This window comes from Phoca vitulina, unplaced genomic scaffold, assembly GCF_004348235.1.
Source record: "Phoca vitulina isolate PV1807 unplaced genomic scaffold, GSC_HSeal_1.0 scaffold27, whole genome shotgun sequence".
NCBI lineage: Eukaryota > Metazoa > Chordata > Mammalia > Carnivora > Phocidae > Phoca > Phoca vitulina.
In genome coordinates, this window is record NW_022589730.1 from 296351 (window position 1) to 311168 (window position 14818).

At 52.4% G+C, this 14818-nt stretch overlaps 1 protein-coding gene across 3 annotated transcripts in view; it reads left to right on the forward strand.

Annotated features, from left to right (window-relative positions):
- The first annotated feature begins 5313 nt into the window (after positions 1-5313).
- SLC66A2 (solute carrier family 66 member 2) overlaps positions 5314-14818 on the forward strand; it is a 57685-nt gene continuing 48180 nt past the window's right edge. For 2 of the 3 annotated variants that reach the window (XM_032422717.1, XM_032422719.1), the window contains exons 1-3: positions 5314-5377; positions 5859-6209; positions 13098-13231. In XM_032422717.1, the coding sequence (XP_032278608.1) occupies positions 6007-6209; positions 13098-13231 (337 nt within the window). In that variant the 5' untranslated portion in view covers positions 5314-5377; positions 5859-6006. The other variant, XM_032422718.1, reaches the window with a different exon arrangement.

Consider the following 14818-nt stretch of genomic DNA (forward strand, 5'->3'; position numbering starts at 1 on the left):
TACCCTAGGTCCATGTGCCCTGTTTCCTGCAGGAGATCTAACTGACAGATCCTATTGAGGCCATGCAGTGTTTGTTACAGGAGCTTAGTCCTTTCCTAAGTTTTGTGATCCAAATTGCTTCCAGTGGGTTAAAAGGCAGCCCAAGGGAGAGTCCTCGGGAGCTGAAGAAAAGAGAAGGTCCATTACCCAGAAAATCCCCCCCCCACCCCACCGATTCCCGGGTGACGTACCACATACAGGATGTGTCAGAGGTCCCTCAAAGCGACCCAAGGTGTCCCCTGAACAAAATTGCTATGACCACCACCGCTGATAAAGGCCCCTGTAGGAGGGAGGCCTGCCCTCCTCCCACTACCCCCTCACATTCTAGATGATGATGGGTGCCAGCGTATGGACTGAAATGCCGTGCCTTGAAGGTCGTGCCGGGAAGGTCACGCCTTATTTTACCTTGCCTTGAAGAACCTGCCGTCTTTAACCCATGGAGAACAATAGAAAACTTTTACAAGGGGAAATTACCCAATGTTGTAATTTAAGTAGCTAGTAGAACACATTAACGGAAAACAGTAAAGACAGAAATCCATCATGATCTAAGTGCTACTCCAACACATGTAGTCCTTACAGTCAACTTCTCTAGGAACCGTCCCCAGTTGGGTTTTAATTCCATCAGGTACTGGTTTCGGCCGGCTCCCAGGGGAGGTCCCTCAGCCCGAAGCGGCTAGACCAGGGATGTGGAGGGGATCACCGTAGATCAATCAGGAGGAAACCTCACACGGGAGTCTTAAGATTGGCAGCCGTCCTGCTGACTTAAGTGGCTGTCCCGTGCCCAAGACAGACAACTTTGTATAAGGACAGGAATAAAGACAGGGCATGAAGTTTCTGGGTCTTATTACCATCCTGGCCAGGGTACCAACTTCCAGCCAAAAGGCAGGCTTTCTCCTCCCCATAGAGTAGCCACAGGCTAGAGGATTGCGGCCCGAGCAATTGGCATGAAAGTGTTCCAATAAGACCATACTCCTTGAAGAGCCCCTGGAATGAGAGTAAAGGAAGAGGAGAGAACGTACTTACCAAGTTTGCACCGAAGCTCAGAGTCCGATGAGACTCTGGACTCAAAGCCCCACGTTGAGCACCATATGATGTTGGAAAGACATTAGGGTTCAAAGCCGATGGACAAGAAAGAATTCTTGAGATGTCTTTGGTGTAAAAAGGTGATTTTATTAAAGCACGGGGACAGGATGTGTGGGCAGAAAGAGCAGCACTGCAGTCATAAGGAATGGCCTATTATATACTTTCAGGTTGGGAGGGGGTTAGGGATAGTGTAAGTCTCTAAGGAATTTTGGAAGCAAGGTTTCCAGGACCTTTAGGGGCTAGCTGTTGTTGGGAAAAGGTCATTTATTACCGTCTAATGAAACCTGAATCATGAGACCCTTCAGATGTATATCGATGGGCCGTATGCTTGGGGTATGATTGCCAACACGTATCTTGGGAGGGTTTAGAGATAAAGGAAGTTTCCAAAGGAATTTTTATATGTTAAAGTAGACTCACAGGATCCTGGTGGTGGGTGTTGGGATAATGTTAAGCTAAGATTGCCTTTTGCCCTTAGCAAAGTATTATTTTTTTTTAAAGATTTTATTTATTTATTTGGCAGAGATAGAGACAGAGAAGGAACACAAGCAGGGGGAATGTGAGAGGGAGAAGCAGGCTTCCCACTGGGCGTGGAGCCCCATGCGGGGCTCCATCCCAGGACCCTGGGATCATGACCTGAGCCCATGACCTGAGTGGAAGGCAGACGCTTAACGACCGAGCCACCCAGGCGCCCCAGCCCTTAGCAAAGTATTAACGTGGACGCAGCTGAGTCCCTAGAGGAAGGTCATTCGGCCTGTTTCCAGGACTTGTCAGTGGGCTGTAGGGAGTAAGGAAATTTAATACATTTTTTCTGCCTTTGTTTCCCACATCACGAGCACCTTGAAAAGCTTGTAACAGATACTTTGAAATGTCCCCAGTAAAGGTTGTCCCATCTCTCACCTTGACCAGCCTTGTATCTGGTTTTTATTCCATACTGTGCACCGTCTTCAGCCCCCTCCCCAAAGCCACCCCGAGGTACCTCCCAGCCTGTCAATGGGCTCCTGTCTGTGTCCCACAGTTGCCTTGGGAACAAAACCGAAAATCTGAGGAAAACAGCATGAAATTTCTTCTTTTTCAGGTGAACAATTTATCAAGTCAAAATCTTAATGAGGAAAAGCTAAGGAAACAATCCATTGGGTTGGGGGACTGAGGGCAAGTGCTCAGCTCCCTGGGGTTCCAGTCAGAGCATGGGGACCCCAGGAAAGGCTCCCAGCAAGGTGTTTGGGAGGGAGAGAAACCTATAAGAATGAAGAGTCTTGGGGACTTGGTAGCCAGTTAATATACACTTTATAGTTAAAAATTCTTAGGGGGCCTGGCTGGATCCGTTGGAAGATCACGTGACTCTTGATCTCAGGGTTGTGAGTTCAAGCCCCTCATTGAGTGTAGAGATTACTAAAAAATAAATAAACTTAAAAAAATTCTCTTTAGGGGCACCTGGGTGGCTCAGCTGGTTAAGTGTCTGCCTTCAGCTCAGGTCATGGTCCCAGGGTCCTGGGATCGAGCCCCACATCGGGCTCCCTGCTCAGCGGGGAGTCTGCTTCTCCCTCTCCCACTCCCCCTGCTTGTGCTCTCTCTCTCTCTTGCTCTATCTCAAATAAATAAAATCTTTAAAAAATTCTCTTTAGTATAATTTATTTTCCTTTTACCGTATGGTTTTACAAATGTAAAAACTGTGCTTTTGTCACTGCTCAGGGCAAGATCATGATTTAAAATACCTGAAGGAATGTGAATAAAAACAGAAAACTAAAGTTGCCTGAAGCATTTCTGGAGCATATTAATTATCCTTTAAAAAGTAGCCCACCCAGGAAGGCCAGTAGGAAGGAGGATCTCTAAAGGCCTGGAGCTGAGCTTCTACTGGGCAGAGAATGAATGTCCTGCCCCTCTGCTTCCTAAAGTTTTAGTGTTAGCATGAGGCCAGTGGAAGAAACCAGATACACAAGGTCCCTCATTGTAGGACTGCATGTATAGGATATATCCAGAATAGGTAAATCCCTTAAAACAGAGAGTAGATCGGTGTTTTCCAGGGACTGGAGGGAGGGGAGCAGGGGAGGTGTGTGGTTTTATTTTGGGGTGAAGAAATGTTTGGGAGCCAGACAGGAAAGGAGTTGGCATAGCATTGTGAATGTACCAAATGTCATCGAATTGTTCACTTTAACAGTGCTTAATTTGTGTTGTATGAATTTTGCCTCAATTTAAATATATAAGAATAGGGGGAGGTTCATAAGCAAAAGTGTGCATTTCTGGAGACAGAGAGCCCTGTATGTGCGTGATCTGAATCAGCCAGGAGCCCTGCATTTTTTTTTTTTTTTTTTTTTTTTTAATAAGGTAACATTCACAGGTCCTGGGGATTAGGATGATACATTTGGGGGCTATTCGCTGGCCTAGCATAGCTTGGCTGGCTTCTTTTGTTTGGGAATGCAGGAAGCCACGTAACAGATGCAGCATCTCAGATGAGCTTTCCTCTCCTCTGCTTGACTGACCGATGGTTCTAGACCAGTGAGCGCACTCTGATCCCAGACAGTTGGTGTTTAAAAGGACTACAAGCTAACTCTCCAGTCATCAGCTCGCCTTACTGGAGACCTTTGTGGGGTAAAATCCTGGACCAAGAATGCAGGATTGTATCCACTTAGCTGGGCTCTGCAGATGCTGTCCTGTGTGGACGCTCATCTGATACACTCTGATGGATCCAGAACGGCAGGTGGCTATGGACCAATTTGCCTGTACGTGCCAGGATGAACCGATGAGCAGCTGTGACTCCAGATGCTCCAGTGGGAGTCAGGAGGGACGCCTATAGCCTTACTCCAACCTCCAGAACAGAGTGAAACATTCTAGGGTCTTTAGAGCTCCGGGGAGGAGGTGGCTAAGTAGGAACACCCACTTTTTCCTCCTAGCCCTGCCACGGTTTCCTTGTCTGTGTTCCATTCCTGATGCTTGCTTCCTGGGCATACTCTGAGTAGCCATGACTCAGAAATACCTACATCAGCCTCAGAGATTGGAGGGGATTGAGAATGAGCCTGTGTTTTATTGAGGCCCTGCTCATCACACCAGGCTTGTCTGGGAGTTAGTCTCAGTGAGGTTGGAGCTCTTACCATGATTTCTCATGAAACCTACCTGGTAGGTAGCAGGAGGGCAGGCCACACCTGGGAGTGGGGAAGCTGGCCAGCCAGGTGTGTGGCCCCAGGGCCACCCTTTCTCATCCACCAGGCCTTCCTTTTTGGAGTGTTTCAGGTCTGCCCTTGTTGAGATGGGAGCCCTGAGGGGAGCTCCCCTGCAGACAGAATCCTGGGGCCCTGCAGTTGGTGTCCTCTGCCCTGAGTCCCACCTGCAAGGGTGCTGGGCACACGGGGCTGGCTGGCTTCTCACAAGGGTCCTCACTGCCCCCCCATCCCACTTGGGCCGTGGGCTTCCTGCACGCCCAGCCCACCAGCATCTATGTCCAGAGCACCTGCACGAGGGCCCCCGGGGGCTCACCTTGGTCAGGGAACTCTGGAATTCCTATTTCTTTATCTGTCAGTGGGCACGCTACGGATTCACCTCCCAGAACTGTGCGCTTGAGATAAGGCCGTGAACCACTTAGCAAGTTACAGAGTGGAGTAACTCTGCGACTGATAAACTCGCGCCCTGAGCCGGTGGTGCTGGCTGCCGCCCTAAGTGAGCCCCTGGGCCTGGTTCCCCAGAAGAGCCGCCCCTCCGCCTCACCCGAGACCAGGTAGGCCTCTGACACCTGCTGCTCAGGGCTCGGCCTGCGTCAGGATGGGGACCCGCTCCCCCGACTCCTAAGGATATGCAGCCGTGGAAGGATCACCTGGGGGCGCTCAGGCGCGACCTGCTGGCCTCAGACGCTGCCCGGGTCCCCACGAGAGGGAGTCCCCACAAGAGGGGGGCCCCGGGCCTCGCGCAGACCTCCGCCAGAGACAGGACCGAGTCCTCCGCTCTCGGGGCCGCGCCGCGTCCACACGGCTTCTTGCCCGGGCACAGGTGCGGACGCGTCTACGTGGGTCCCTGGCTCTGGAGGAGCGGCCTCGCCAGGCAGGTACTTGCTAACCCGGGCCCGGCGTGAGGGCAGAGCAACGTCGCCACCGAGCCCCCAACCCCTGACCCCTCCCTGGGCGCCCGGTGCGCTCTAGGACCCAGCGCCGGTCGGTCCGCCGCCCGGGTGGGCGGGGCTCCTGCACTGTGACGTCACGCAGAGGCGGGGCTACGGCGCTGGGACGGACAGACGGACGGCGGACGCAGGACAGACCGGGCGGGGCCGGCGGTAAGGGCTGGGGCTCGGATCCGCAGGCCGCGTGTGGACGCGGGCGGAACGCGGGGCTCGGGCCTCGGGATGCGGCGCGGGCGGCGGGTCCCAGGAGCGAGCCCCCCGGAGCCCCCGGCGTGCGTCCCACCCCCGGAGCAGCCAACCTCCCTTCGTACTGAGCGCGCTCCCCCCGGACTGAGCATGCTCGCCCCCGACTGAGCGCGCTCCGCCCCATCCCGGCCGAGTACTCCCTCCCGGGCCGAGCCGCCCCCCAGGATGAGCGCGCCCCAGGCCCGCCTCCCGCGCCCCCCGCCGTGCGCCCCGCACCTCTGTTCCCCCGCGGGTGCCGGTTCGCGCGCGGAGGGCTCCCTGGGGCGCCAGTGTCTGAGGGGCGGGTCGTGCCCCAGCCGTGAGCCCCCGCGGTGCCCCGGGTGCGCGACCCTCACTGTGCCGCGAGGCCCCTGCTGCGGAGTTCTCACCTCTTCCCCTCTCCCGCCAGGCTCAGGCTCCGATGGTGGAGGGTCGCACCGGGAGGCAGCGGCAATGTGGGGGTGACCGTCAGCGCGCGTTCCAGGAGCCCGTGAGAGCAGAGGGGAGCTGGGCCAGGTGGACGTCTGTCGGCTGGCAGGGCGACACAGGTGTTCGGAATGGAAGCAGAAGGCTTGGATTGGCTTCTGGTCCCCTTGCACCAGCTGGTTTCCTGGGGGGCAGCTGGGGCCATAGTCTTCGGAGGGGTGGTGCCGTATATCCCCCAGTACAGGGACATCCGGAGGACTCAGAATGCAGAGGGCTTCTCTACCTACGTGTGTCTGGTGCTCCTGGTGGCTAATATTTTACGGATCCTCTTCTGGTAAGTTGGGGGCTTTCTATGGGGTGCTTCCAGAAAGAGAAAGAGATGGCTTTCTCTTTTTGGGGTTTCGGAGTGGGGTGGTGGTGGCGGCAGGAGGTGGTGAACGCATGAGATTATTTCCCAGGGAAAATGGGATTGGAGTGGAGACTCTTACCTCTAATCTTCATTTCATGTCACTCATACATCATCAGATATTTTCCCACAGACGTCTGGGTGCTGGGCAAGGTCCTTGGACTGGGTCCCTGCCCTCAGAATTTGCACGGGAGCAGGAGAGAGAAAACAGGGACTGGAGAAGTAATTAAGAGTAACAGAAAATGATGAGCTGTAAGGAAGGGCATGCTGCTGACCACTGAGCCCCTTAGGAGGGAACATCAGGCAGGAAAGAGTGTTCAGGAGCCCTGTGCAGGGAAGGCCGTCCCCTCAGCCTTCTCTGGTGTGTGTACAGTTTTGTTTTGTTTAAATAGGAAAGTCAACTTTCTGGATAATACTTAAGAGACTATTTTGTCTTGCCACTCCCAGCCCAGCTTCCTCTTATTATCATTTGCATTCTGGTAAGGAAGTTGAAATTAATTTTAATAGTTCTAAAGCCAGGCATGTTTGGGAGGGGGCATTTTTAGAGGAAATGAAATGATGTCTTATAACCTCATTCTTTCTTTCTTTTTTTTTTTTTTAGAGAGAGGGAGAGGAGGGGGGGTGGAGGGAGAATCTTAAGCAGTCTCCATGCCCAGCGCAGAACCCGATGTGGGGCTTGATCTCACAACCCTGAGATCATGACCTGAGCTCAGTCAGATGCTTAACAGACTGAGCCACCCAGGCGCCCCATTATAGCCTCATTCTGAGACCAAAGAGGTCTGGAACTTTCCTTTCTTCTTGACGGTCCCAGACCCTCTGTCAGCACAGATAGTGAGGAAGGTTGCTCAGGAGGGCAGCTGAGTGCAGAGGTGGGACAAGGGCTCCAGGCAGCGGGTGTCCACAGCTCTGCTTCTGGCTCCTCCTTTTGGCGTTTTGGTCAGTGACTAACCATGTTTTTTGCTAATTCATTTTTAAGTCAACCTTGTTGAGGTATGGTTTACATTAAATGAAATTGCCCGTCGTAAGTGCACAGTGTCCCCTTGCCATCACCATCACAACCGAGATAGGAGTTTTCTGAGCCCAGAAGTTTGCTCTGTTCTTTGTGTTCCATCCAGCGGTGCCAGGCCCTGGGCAACCTTTGATTTATTTTCGCTGTGTGGTAGGTTTGCCCTTGTCTGGGGCTTTTAAAAGGTGAGCTGGTAAGTCAGCCCCTCCCAGGGGAATTTGTCACATCACCAGGTTTGTCTCCTGGCTAGGCTACTTTGGAAGGAGGGGTCATGGGTGCTTATTTGTTTCTTTGGTGCAAGTTGAAAACCCACATTTTGAAGATCCCTCCTTTTCCTTTGGCTGGGGGCGGAGATCACTCGCTTCAGGGTGACATGTGGCTTCTTTCTCTAAAATGGCTTTAATCAAATCTAAGGTTGAACAGAAGCAGGTCCTGAAATATAATTGTATCTGACACCATTGTCAGTTCTGAGTGCACTGGAGGGGCGTTCCGGGGTCCCCCAGGCTTGGGCTGTGGAGTAAGTTTTCTCTCACAGTGGAGGGGAGGTACCCGACATTGGCTCGCCTTATGGGAAAAAAGGTCAGTCGAGAGGTCTCTTCCTTAAGTATGCTTATCCTTCACAATCGCAAAAAGAGGCGAGAATAGCTAATCTACATCCAAATATCTGGTTTGGTGAAGTCAGAAATTAAACTAATTTCTTGAATGCCAAGTCTCAGGGCCTCTGGATTTAACTGGCATTTGCACTAGGAGTCCTCTCTTCACTGCAGGGCCTGAGACTTTGAGAAAGAGTCTGGAGCTTTCTCCTAATGCAGCACAGAGTGGCCTTTTGTGGGATTCTAAACTTCATCCATTGGCGAGTCTATTTCTATACATCCAGTTTGTCCTTTCCCAGAGTCAGCACCCTGAGCTGTCCTGGGTCACTTGAGGGGTTCTGTGGCGAATTCAGCCAGTATTCCAGGAGACTGCAGCAATGTGTGGGATGAAGGGAGGGCTGGCAGAGGGCCCTGGTCCCTCCTCGAGAGTCTCTCTGGCCTAGAGGTGTGCTTTTCCTGCATTTCACACAGGGTAGTACTTGGGGTTCACATGTGAAGCGCAGCAGACAGGCTGAGCTCCGTCTAGGACTTAAAAGTAATGTGTGCCTCTCTGCCCACCTAGTCCTGGGGCCCACTCCTCTGAGGGTGATGCAGATCCTCCCTTGTATTTCTTATCTGGAGCCTCTTAAGCCCCCACTCCTGTGTCCTCCTCCAGACTTCATGGGTTAGCAGCCCATGTAATTTAATAGGTGTTTGAGGGTTTCCCATGTTCCAGACACTGGTCTAGATGCTGTGGGGTTTACACTTTAGCAGAAGCATTGTATGGAATGTGCCATCTACACATATATGGGTTATGGCAGGCTCCAGGTGAGATGGAAGGTGGGTCTACACTAGAACAGTGGTGGAGTTAGAACTGAAGAGTGTGTTTCCCAAAGCTGGCTGAGACCATAGTCCTCAGAGCTCCAGTCTGGGAAGCCCTCTGTGGATTTGTGGTACGAGGCTTGTGAGTGGCTCTGCAGTTCTGTAGGAGGGGCCAATTGAGCTGTGTAAACCCTGGGTTTCTAATAACTTGTGGAACTCTAATGCCTTTATTTCTTTTTAAAAAATTTTAAAATTTAGGGGCGCTTGGGTGGCTCAGTCAGTTAAGCGTCTCCCTTCAGCTCAGGTCATGATCCTGGGGTCCTGGGATTGAGCCCCGCATCTGGCTCCTTGCTCAGTGGAGAGCCTGCTTCTCCCTCTCCCTCTGCCTGCCACTCTGTGTACTTGTGCTCTCTCTCTCTCTCAAATGAATAAATAAAATCTTTAAAAAATAAAAAACAAAAAAATAAAAATTTAAAAATTTTAAAACTTTTAAAAAAAGATTTTATTTATTTGTCAGAGAGAGAGCAAGCACAAGCTGGGGCAGCAGCAGGCAGAGGGAGAAGCAGGCTCCCCACTGAGCAGGGAGCCTGATGTGGGACTCGATCCCAGGACCCTGGGATCATGACCTGAGCCGAAGGCAGATGCTTAACCAGCTGAGCCACCCAGGCGCCCTTCTAGTGCCTTTATTTCTTAAAATTCTTATCATCCTTTTGCAAAACTAGCATTCAGCAGATTCTGTAAAGTGCTGATGGATAGTATTTTGCCTCAGAAGAGTGGCGTCAGGAGAAGCCAGGAGAAGGGCTGAATGATGCCTCATAACTAATAATTGCAGACTTGTGATTTTGTAGAGAAGGTGAAGGACGAGGCCAGGGTGCACAGATGGTATTGCGAGACCTTCCAGCTGAGAGCCTTGTGCATTCGTAGAGATGGTTCTCAAGCTCCATTAGTATTGGATGAAAACACTGTATCAGAGAGATGGTAATGTTGTATGAGATATTTAATAGCATTGTATCAGAGATGCAGTGACATCGTATCAGAAATAAGGGAACACTATCAGATGTGGCAACACCATGTCAGAGGTGTAGTAACACCGTATCAGATATGGTAACAGATCAGAGAGACGGTATCATCCTCTCAGAGCTCTAGTAAGCCTTATAACTGAGATGTGCTCACATTGTATCAGATGTAACACTGCTGGGCACATAGTAACATTCAGCTAAGGGTGTAGAAGTCAGTGTGACACAGGGAAGTAGATACACAACTTCTTTCTACTTGAGCTTTTCTGTTACTTTGAGGACATGAAAAGGTGTTGCTTGTAGAAACTTTTGCTCAAACTTGGTGAAACATTGCATATCCTCTGCAATGTGTATCTTCCTGGGGGAAAGACGGGCCCTGTTAGACTGGCTTGTCTGCGCAGCAGGCCCTTCACTTGTCTGGTGGGCTGTCCCATCATTTGCCTTAAGAAGAGGTTGTGCCAACGCACATTCTCAGGGACAGGAGAGGAGAAAATGCTGACTTCTCTGTCAGTTTAGATGATTAACTTTCAAAGAAGAAAAAGCTTAACCAATTTGTAAGTAAAAAATGGTATCTTTCTATTTTAATTAGCTTTTAAAAGTTACTAATGACATTGAACCTTGTTTCATATTTACTTTGTCTCTTGTTTATTGTTTGTGGAAAGTGTTGCTTTTTGAAATTTTGTATGTCGCTTAGCCTGTCTTTCTAAAATCAGTTAAATATTCACCTCTGCTCCCTCTCACTTCAGTTTAAATGGTCTTGTTTTTATTGTAAATATTGAGTTCATCTGGATTCAGTTTTTGGGGTATGGTTTAAGGGGAAGTGCAAACCTTGATTTCTTTGCCCACAGTTTTTCTAGTCACTGTTTCTGTTGAGAATTTAAAAAACCAAAGTGGCCTTTCTCACCTAATGGATGCAATTGCACATCTTCAGCCTAATAACTGGAAATGAGCTGGTGTGAGGAGCCACCGAGTACCTTACTTTATTGTGATTCTTCCCGGCCTGCTCAGGAAGGAAGCATTTCCAGTCTCGTTAGGCTGACATTGAACTTTTGCCGTCCCCTTGTCTGACCCTCACCCATAGAAGAGTTGACCCCTGGGGACAGCTAGGTAACCAGTGGGATCCAGTTCCTAGAAATGACTGGCAATGTCCTTAAATAGCCTTCAGGGTTCTAGCTGCACTTTACAGAAGAGAGGAGGCCCAGAGGCGGTGGGTCACAGGTGCGAGGGCCCTGGAGCCAGCCCGTGGCAGAGTCCGTAAGCACCCCCAGTACCCCCGGTCTGTGCCGCTGGCTCAGAAAGCCCCAGGGCGCCATCACCTCTTTCTTGCTACACCTTCTGTTCACTCAAATCTGGCTCATCAGCCCTTTCTTGTTCCAACCATTTAGCATTTCAGCTCCTCTCCTGAAGGAGAGGCCCAGATGAAGCAGCAGGATCCCAGGTGAGCCCAGGTGACATTTCCTGGGGAGGCAGGAGGAATCTGGTGGTCATGGAGCTGTCTGCTCTCTGTGTCCTGGTCCTTCTGCCCTTCCTGGGCCCAAGTGGCATGGGCCTGAGCCTCTGTGACCTCAGGCCTGCTCTGTCCTTTGCTCAGAGGACACAGGCCGGGCCTTGACCTCAGAAACCAGTGCAGAACACTGGTCCTGGAACTGGTCTTGGTCCCCCACTCCCCAGGGAGTATCTGGCTTTTCTGGTTGCTTGACCTTCTGTGGGATCCTCACCTGGATGCGACTCCCCTCCAGGTGGCACATTCTCACCTGCTGGGCCGGCTCACCCTGGCCTGGGCAAACCCTCGTCAGAGGTGCCGTTGCTGCTGCCCAGCGGATGTGCGGAGTTCTCCGGAGAGGCTCAGGTTGGTTAGAACTCCAGCAGGGCGGTGCGTTCACAAACTCAGGGTGCTGGAGCAGTTGTGAGTGTCATTTTTCTCTGTGAAGGAACATCATTTTTTCTTTACCGTGTAGGTAGATTTTCTTACTGTGTAGGGACACCTTTCAAAGACATGCTCCTTGGCTGGGAGAGCAGGCCGCATCTAATCTTGTCCTTCACAACAAAGCCTGGCTGCTGAGTTTTTGTCTTGATTTCTCACTGATTTGGTGTTGGCAGGTGCTGGGGTGCCCAGGCGCACACCCCATTGGGAGCTCTGCCGCAGCTCGGTGTCGTGGGTGTGCTCCTGCCGAGCTTCAGTGGTCAGCTCTCTGTGACCGGAGTCCCTCTGTGGGGGCGAGCAGGGTGTAGACTCAGGCCAGAGTGGGTGAGAGGGAGGTGGGGAGGGGGGCCGGGTGGTTTTCTCTGTATCTTCTTTTCAGGAGCAGCTGGGAAATCCGACTGCCATGCAGGGTCTCTTGACTTGATGCATGGACTCCCAGCTCTCAAGTTTTGGAGATACCCTTCGGGCCACATTGCAGCCAAACCTGGTGGGATTCCTGCTCCACAGTAGCCAGGCTAGAATCGGGATTGGGGCTTTAAAGGGTGCCATGTCCAGGCCTAGCCTTAGAGATGGGCCTGGGTCAGCAGTGATTCTCGTGGCCATGGCAGAGACCCCTGGCTGGTGCGTGAAGGGCAGTGCTACTGTTCTCAGCCCCTGGGGTTTGGGGTCTGCTGCTGGGCCCCGCTTGTGCTGGTCACTAGATTGTGGTTGTCACCTCCAGGAGCTTATGGCTCAGTTGGTGAGACACTGCACCACCAGAAAAACATCAACAGGAAGGGCATGAATGCTGGGCAAGGCTGGGGGCTTAGAGAAGAGAGTGGGCAGCAAGGCCTGGGTGGGGAGGGAGATCGACAGCAGGCAGAGAGGCCTGGGCTGGGGTCAGGGCCTCAGGTTGGGAGTGGGAGGTTGTGCCCTCAGCTGCCTTCTCCTCTTCGCTGGTGGGGGGTGCCCTGGCCCCCCGCTGGTCTGCTCACACCGTGGGCTGGTCTGGCCCACTGACCCCACTCAGCCCAGGCGGGAAGCAGGATGTCCTGTCATTCCTGGACTCTGGTGTGAGTCTTCCCAGGGAATCGGGTGATCTAGAAACTGTGGGCTTCTTGTCTGGTGGTGGCTGGGGCCTCTGTCGGCAGGGCGCCTGGCTGTGTGGTGGCGGAACATGGGAGGCCCACTCCACCCCATCCGCGGTTCCTGGGAAGGGGAGTGTGGCTTTTGAGAAGCCCTGCATGTGATTCTAGAGGTGTCCCTGCAGAGGGGGTGTTGTGGCCCCTGGTCCTGCTGTCCTAGAGTGCTCCCAGCCCCTGCCCACCCAGCTCTGTCTCACTGCAGAGGGCCTAGCCTGTGATGGATGTGAGAGACTATCTGGGGCCACTCAGGAGGTGGCCATGGGGGCCTTGGTTGGGACCTGGGCAGGGAGAGGCGGTGAGGCCCCTGGTGCCCGGGGGCCCTCCTGATGCCGTGGTCTCTTTACCTCCCCAGGTTTGGAAGGCATTTTGAGTCACCGCTCCTCTGGCAGAGCATAGTCATGATCTTGACCATGTTACTGATGTTGAAGCTCTGCACTGAAGTCCGCGTGACAAATGAGCTGAACGTAAAACGCCGTTTCTTTGCAGGTTGGTGATCTGCAACTTTGGGAATAAAGCCCTCAATCAACAAGCAAAACTCGTCCTGTGTTCATGGGTGAAGTAAGAGCCGCTTTGGTGTTACCTGAGTAGCTCTCGTTTCACCAAATGCACGGTTATGTGTAACTGACGTGTTTCCAGTGTGCTGAGTGTTTATTTAAAATGGGATAATCTCTTCCCTGAAATTCGGGCAAGTTATGAACTTAATGTGTTCCTGTCCACTGTGACTGTTACGCGGGGACTCTGAATTGGGGTAGGAGTGTGTGTCTGTTGTCGGTGTCTTTTTTGGCACGATCAGGTCAGAGAAGGATTTGCCCAAGAAGGCAGTTTTCTCTGTGTGTGTGGCTGGTACATAAAACATTCCCTTTCAGTTACCATTTAGCTGAGGCTGAGTTAGCTGGGATCTTCCTCATGGACCTTGTTAAACATTCACCTGAGGTCATGTTCTTGTGGGGCCGGTGGGTTGTCACCTGGAGCGGGCCTGCGGGGTCTGCACGCTTGGGCGGGACGAATTACACGCTCAGCCGTGCTGCTCCGTGACTTTGTGGCTCAGAAAATAGAAAAGACTTCTTGTTTTTGCCTTTTCCTTTGAAAAAGCTCCTTCTGGGCTGATGTTTGTGTTTGAACACACAGGAGGGTTAATGCCTTACTTCTGGTTTTCTTCTAGTTACTAAAGAGAAGACAGCTCTCACTTTGATTTTGTCTGAGGTGGTGTGTGTGATCTCAGCTGTCGCTTAGAGAAGCGTTTTTGCTGGAGTGTGTTTAGTTCTGGGGCTCCTGTGGACTTGAGGTCTTGCTTCTGTATTTTCATCCCTGGTGGTTATTTTCTTTCCGTTGGAGCAGATCCTTTCCCCTGTGTAGCTTCTGTTTTTAGAGATGAAGGTATGCCAGTTTCAGTCTTTGTAGAAAATAGGTCATCCTCCAGCTCTGGTGGGTGGCCTGGACCAGTTCATGGCACTTTCGGTCAAGTGACCACCACGGTCTGCTTCTGTTGCAGTTTTGGTCTTTCTCCCCTGTTAATCCCTCCTCTGAGACCCATTCTCGGATCTCGCTGCTGACGTGCTGGTCGCACTGCTGGTCTCGCCTTGAGAGCAGGGCTTCTCCGCCCGCCCAGCCCTTAGGAGGTGAGGGGCTGGCACGGCTTCTGCCGCTTCTCTCTGCGATCTGCGAACCTCACCTTCAGTGTGGCCCAGGGTCTGCGCCCGCTCCGGCGGGGGTGGTGTGGGGCTTGGTCAGTAGTGTTTCTGCCCCCCCAGGGAAGGACGAAAGTCAGGAGAAGAAGACACTTGGTGCCCACGGTTGCTTGGTGTCCCTCTGCCTCAGGCTCTGAAACGTGAGACCAGGTGTCATGATCTTGCTGGAAATAGTGTGAGGCTCGCTGAGGGGGTGCCAGATACAGCGGGGGTGTGGGCCTCCAGGCCAGGGAGCGGTCCTAGAGACTAACCTTTCTGTGACCCGGTTGAAAGACAGGCCGTCCGCTGCCCGCACCTGCTGTCTGCCTTCCCGGAGTCTCACCGGCAGGTCTCCAGGAGGCACAGGTGAGCGTGAGGGCAGGGGCAGACGTCAGGTGAGCGTGAG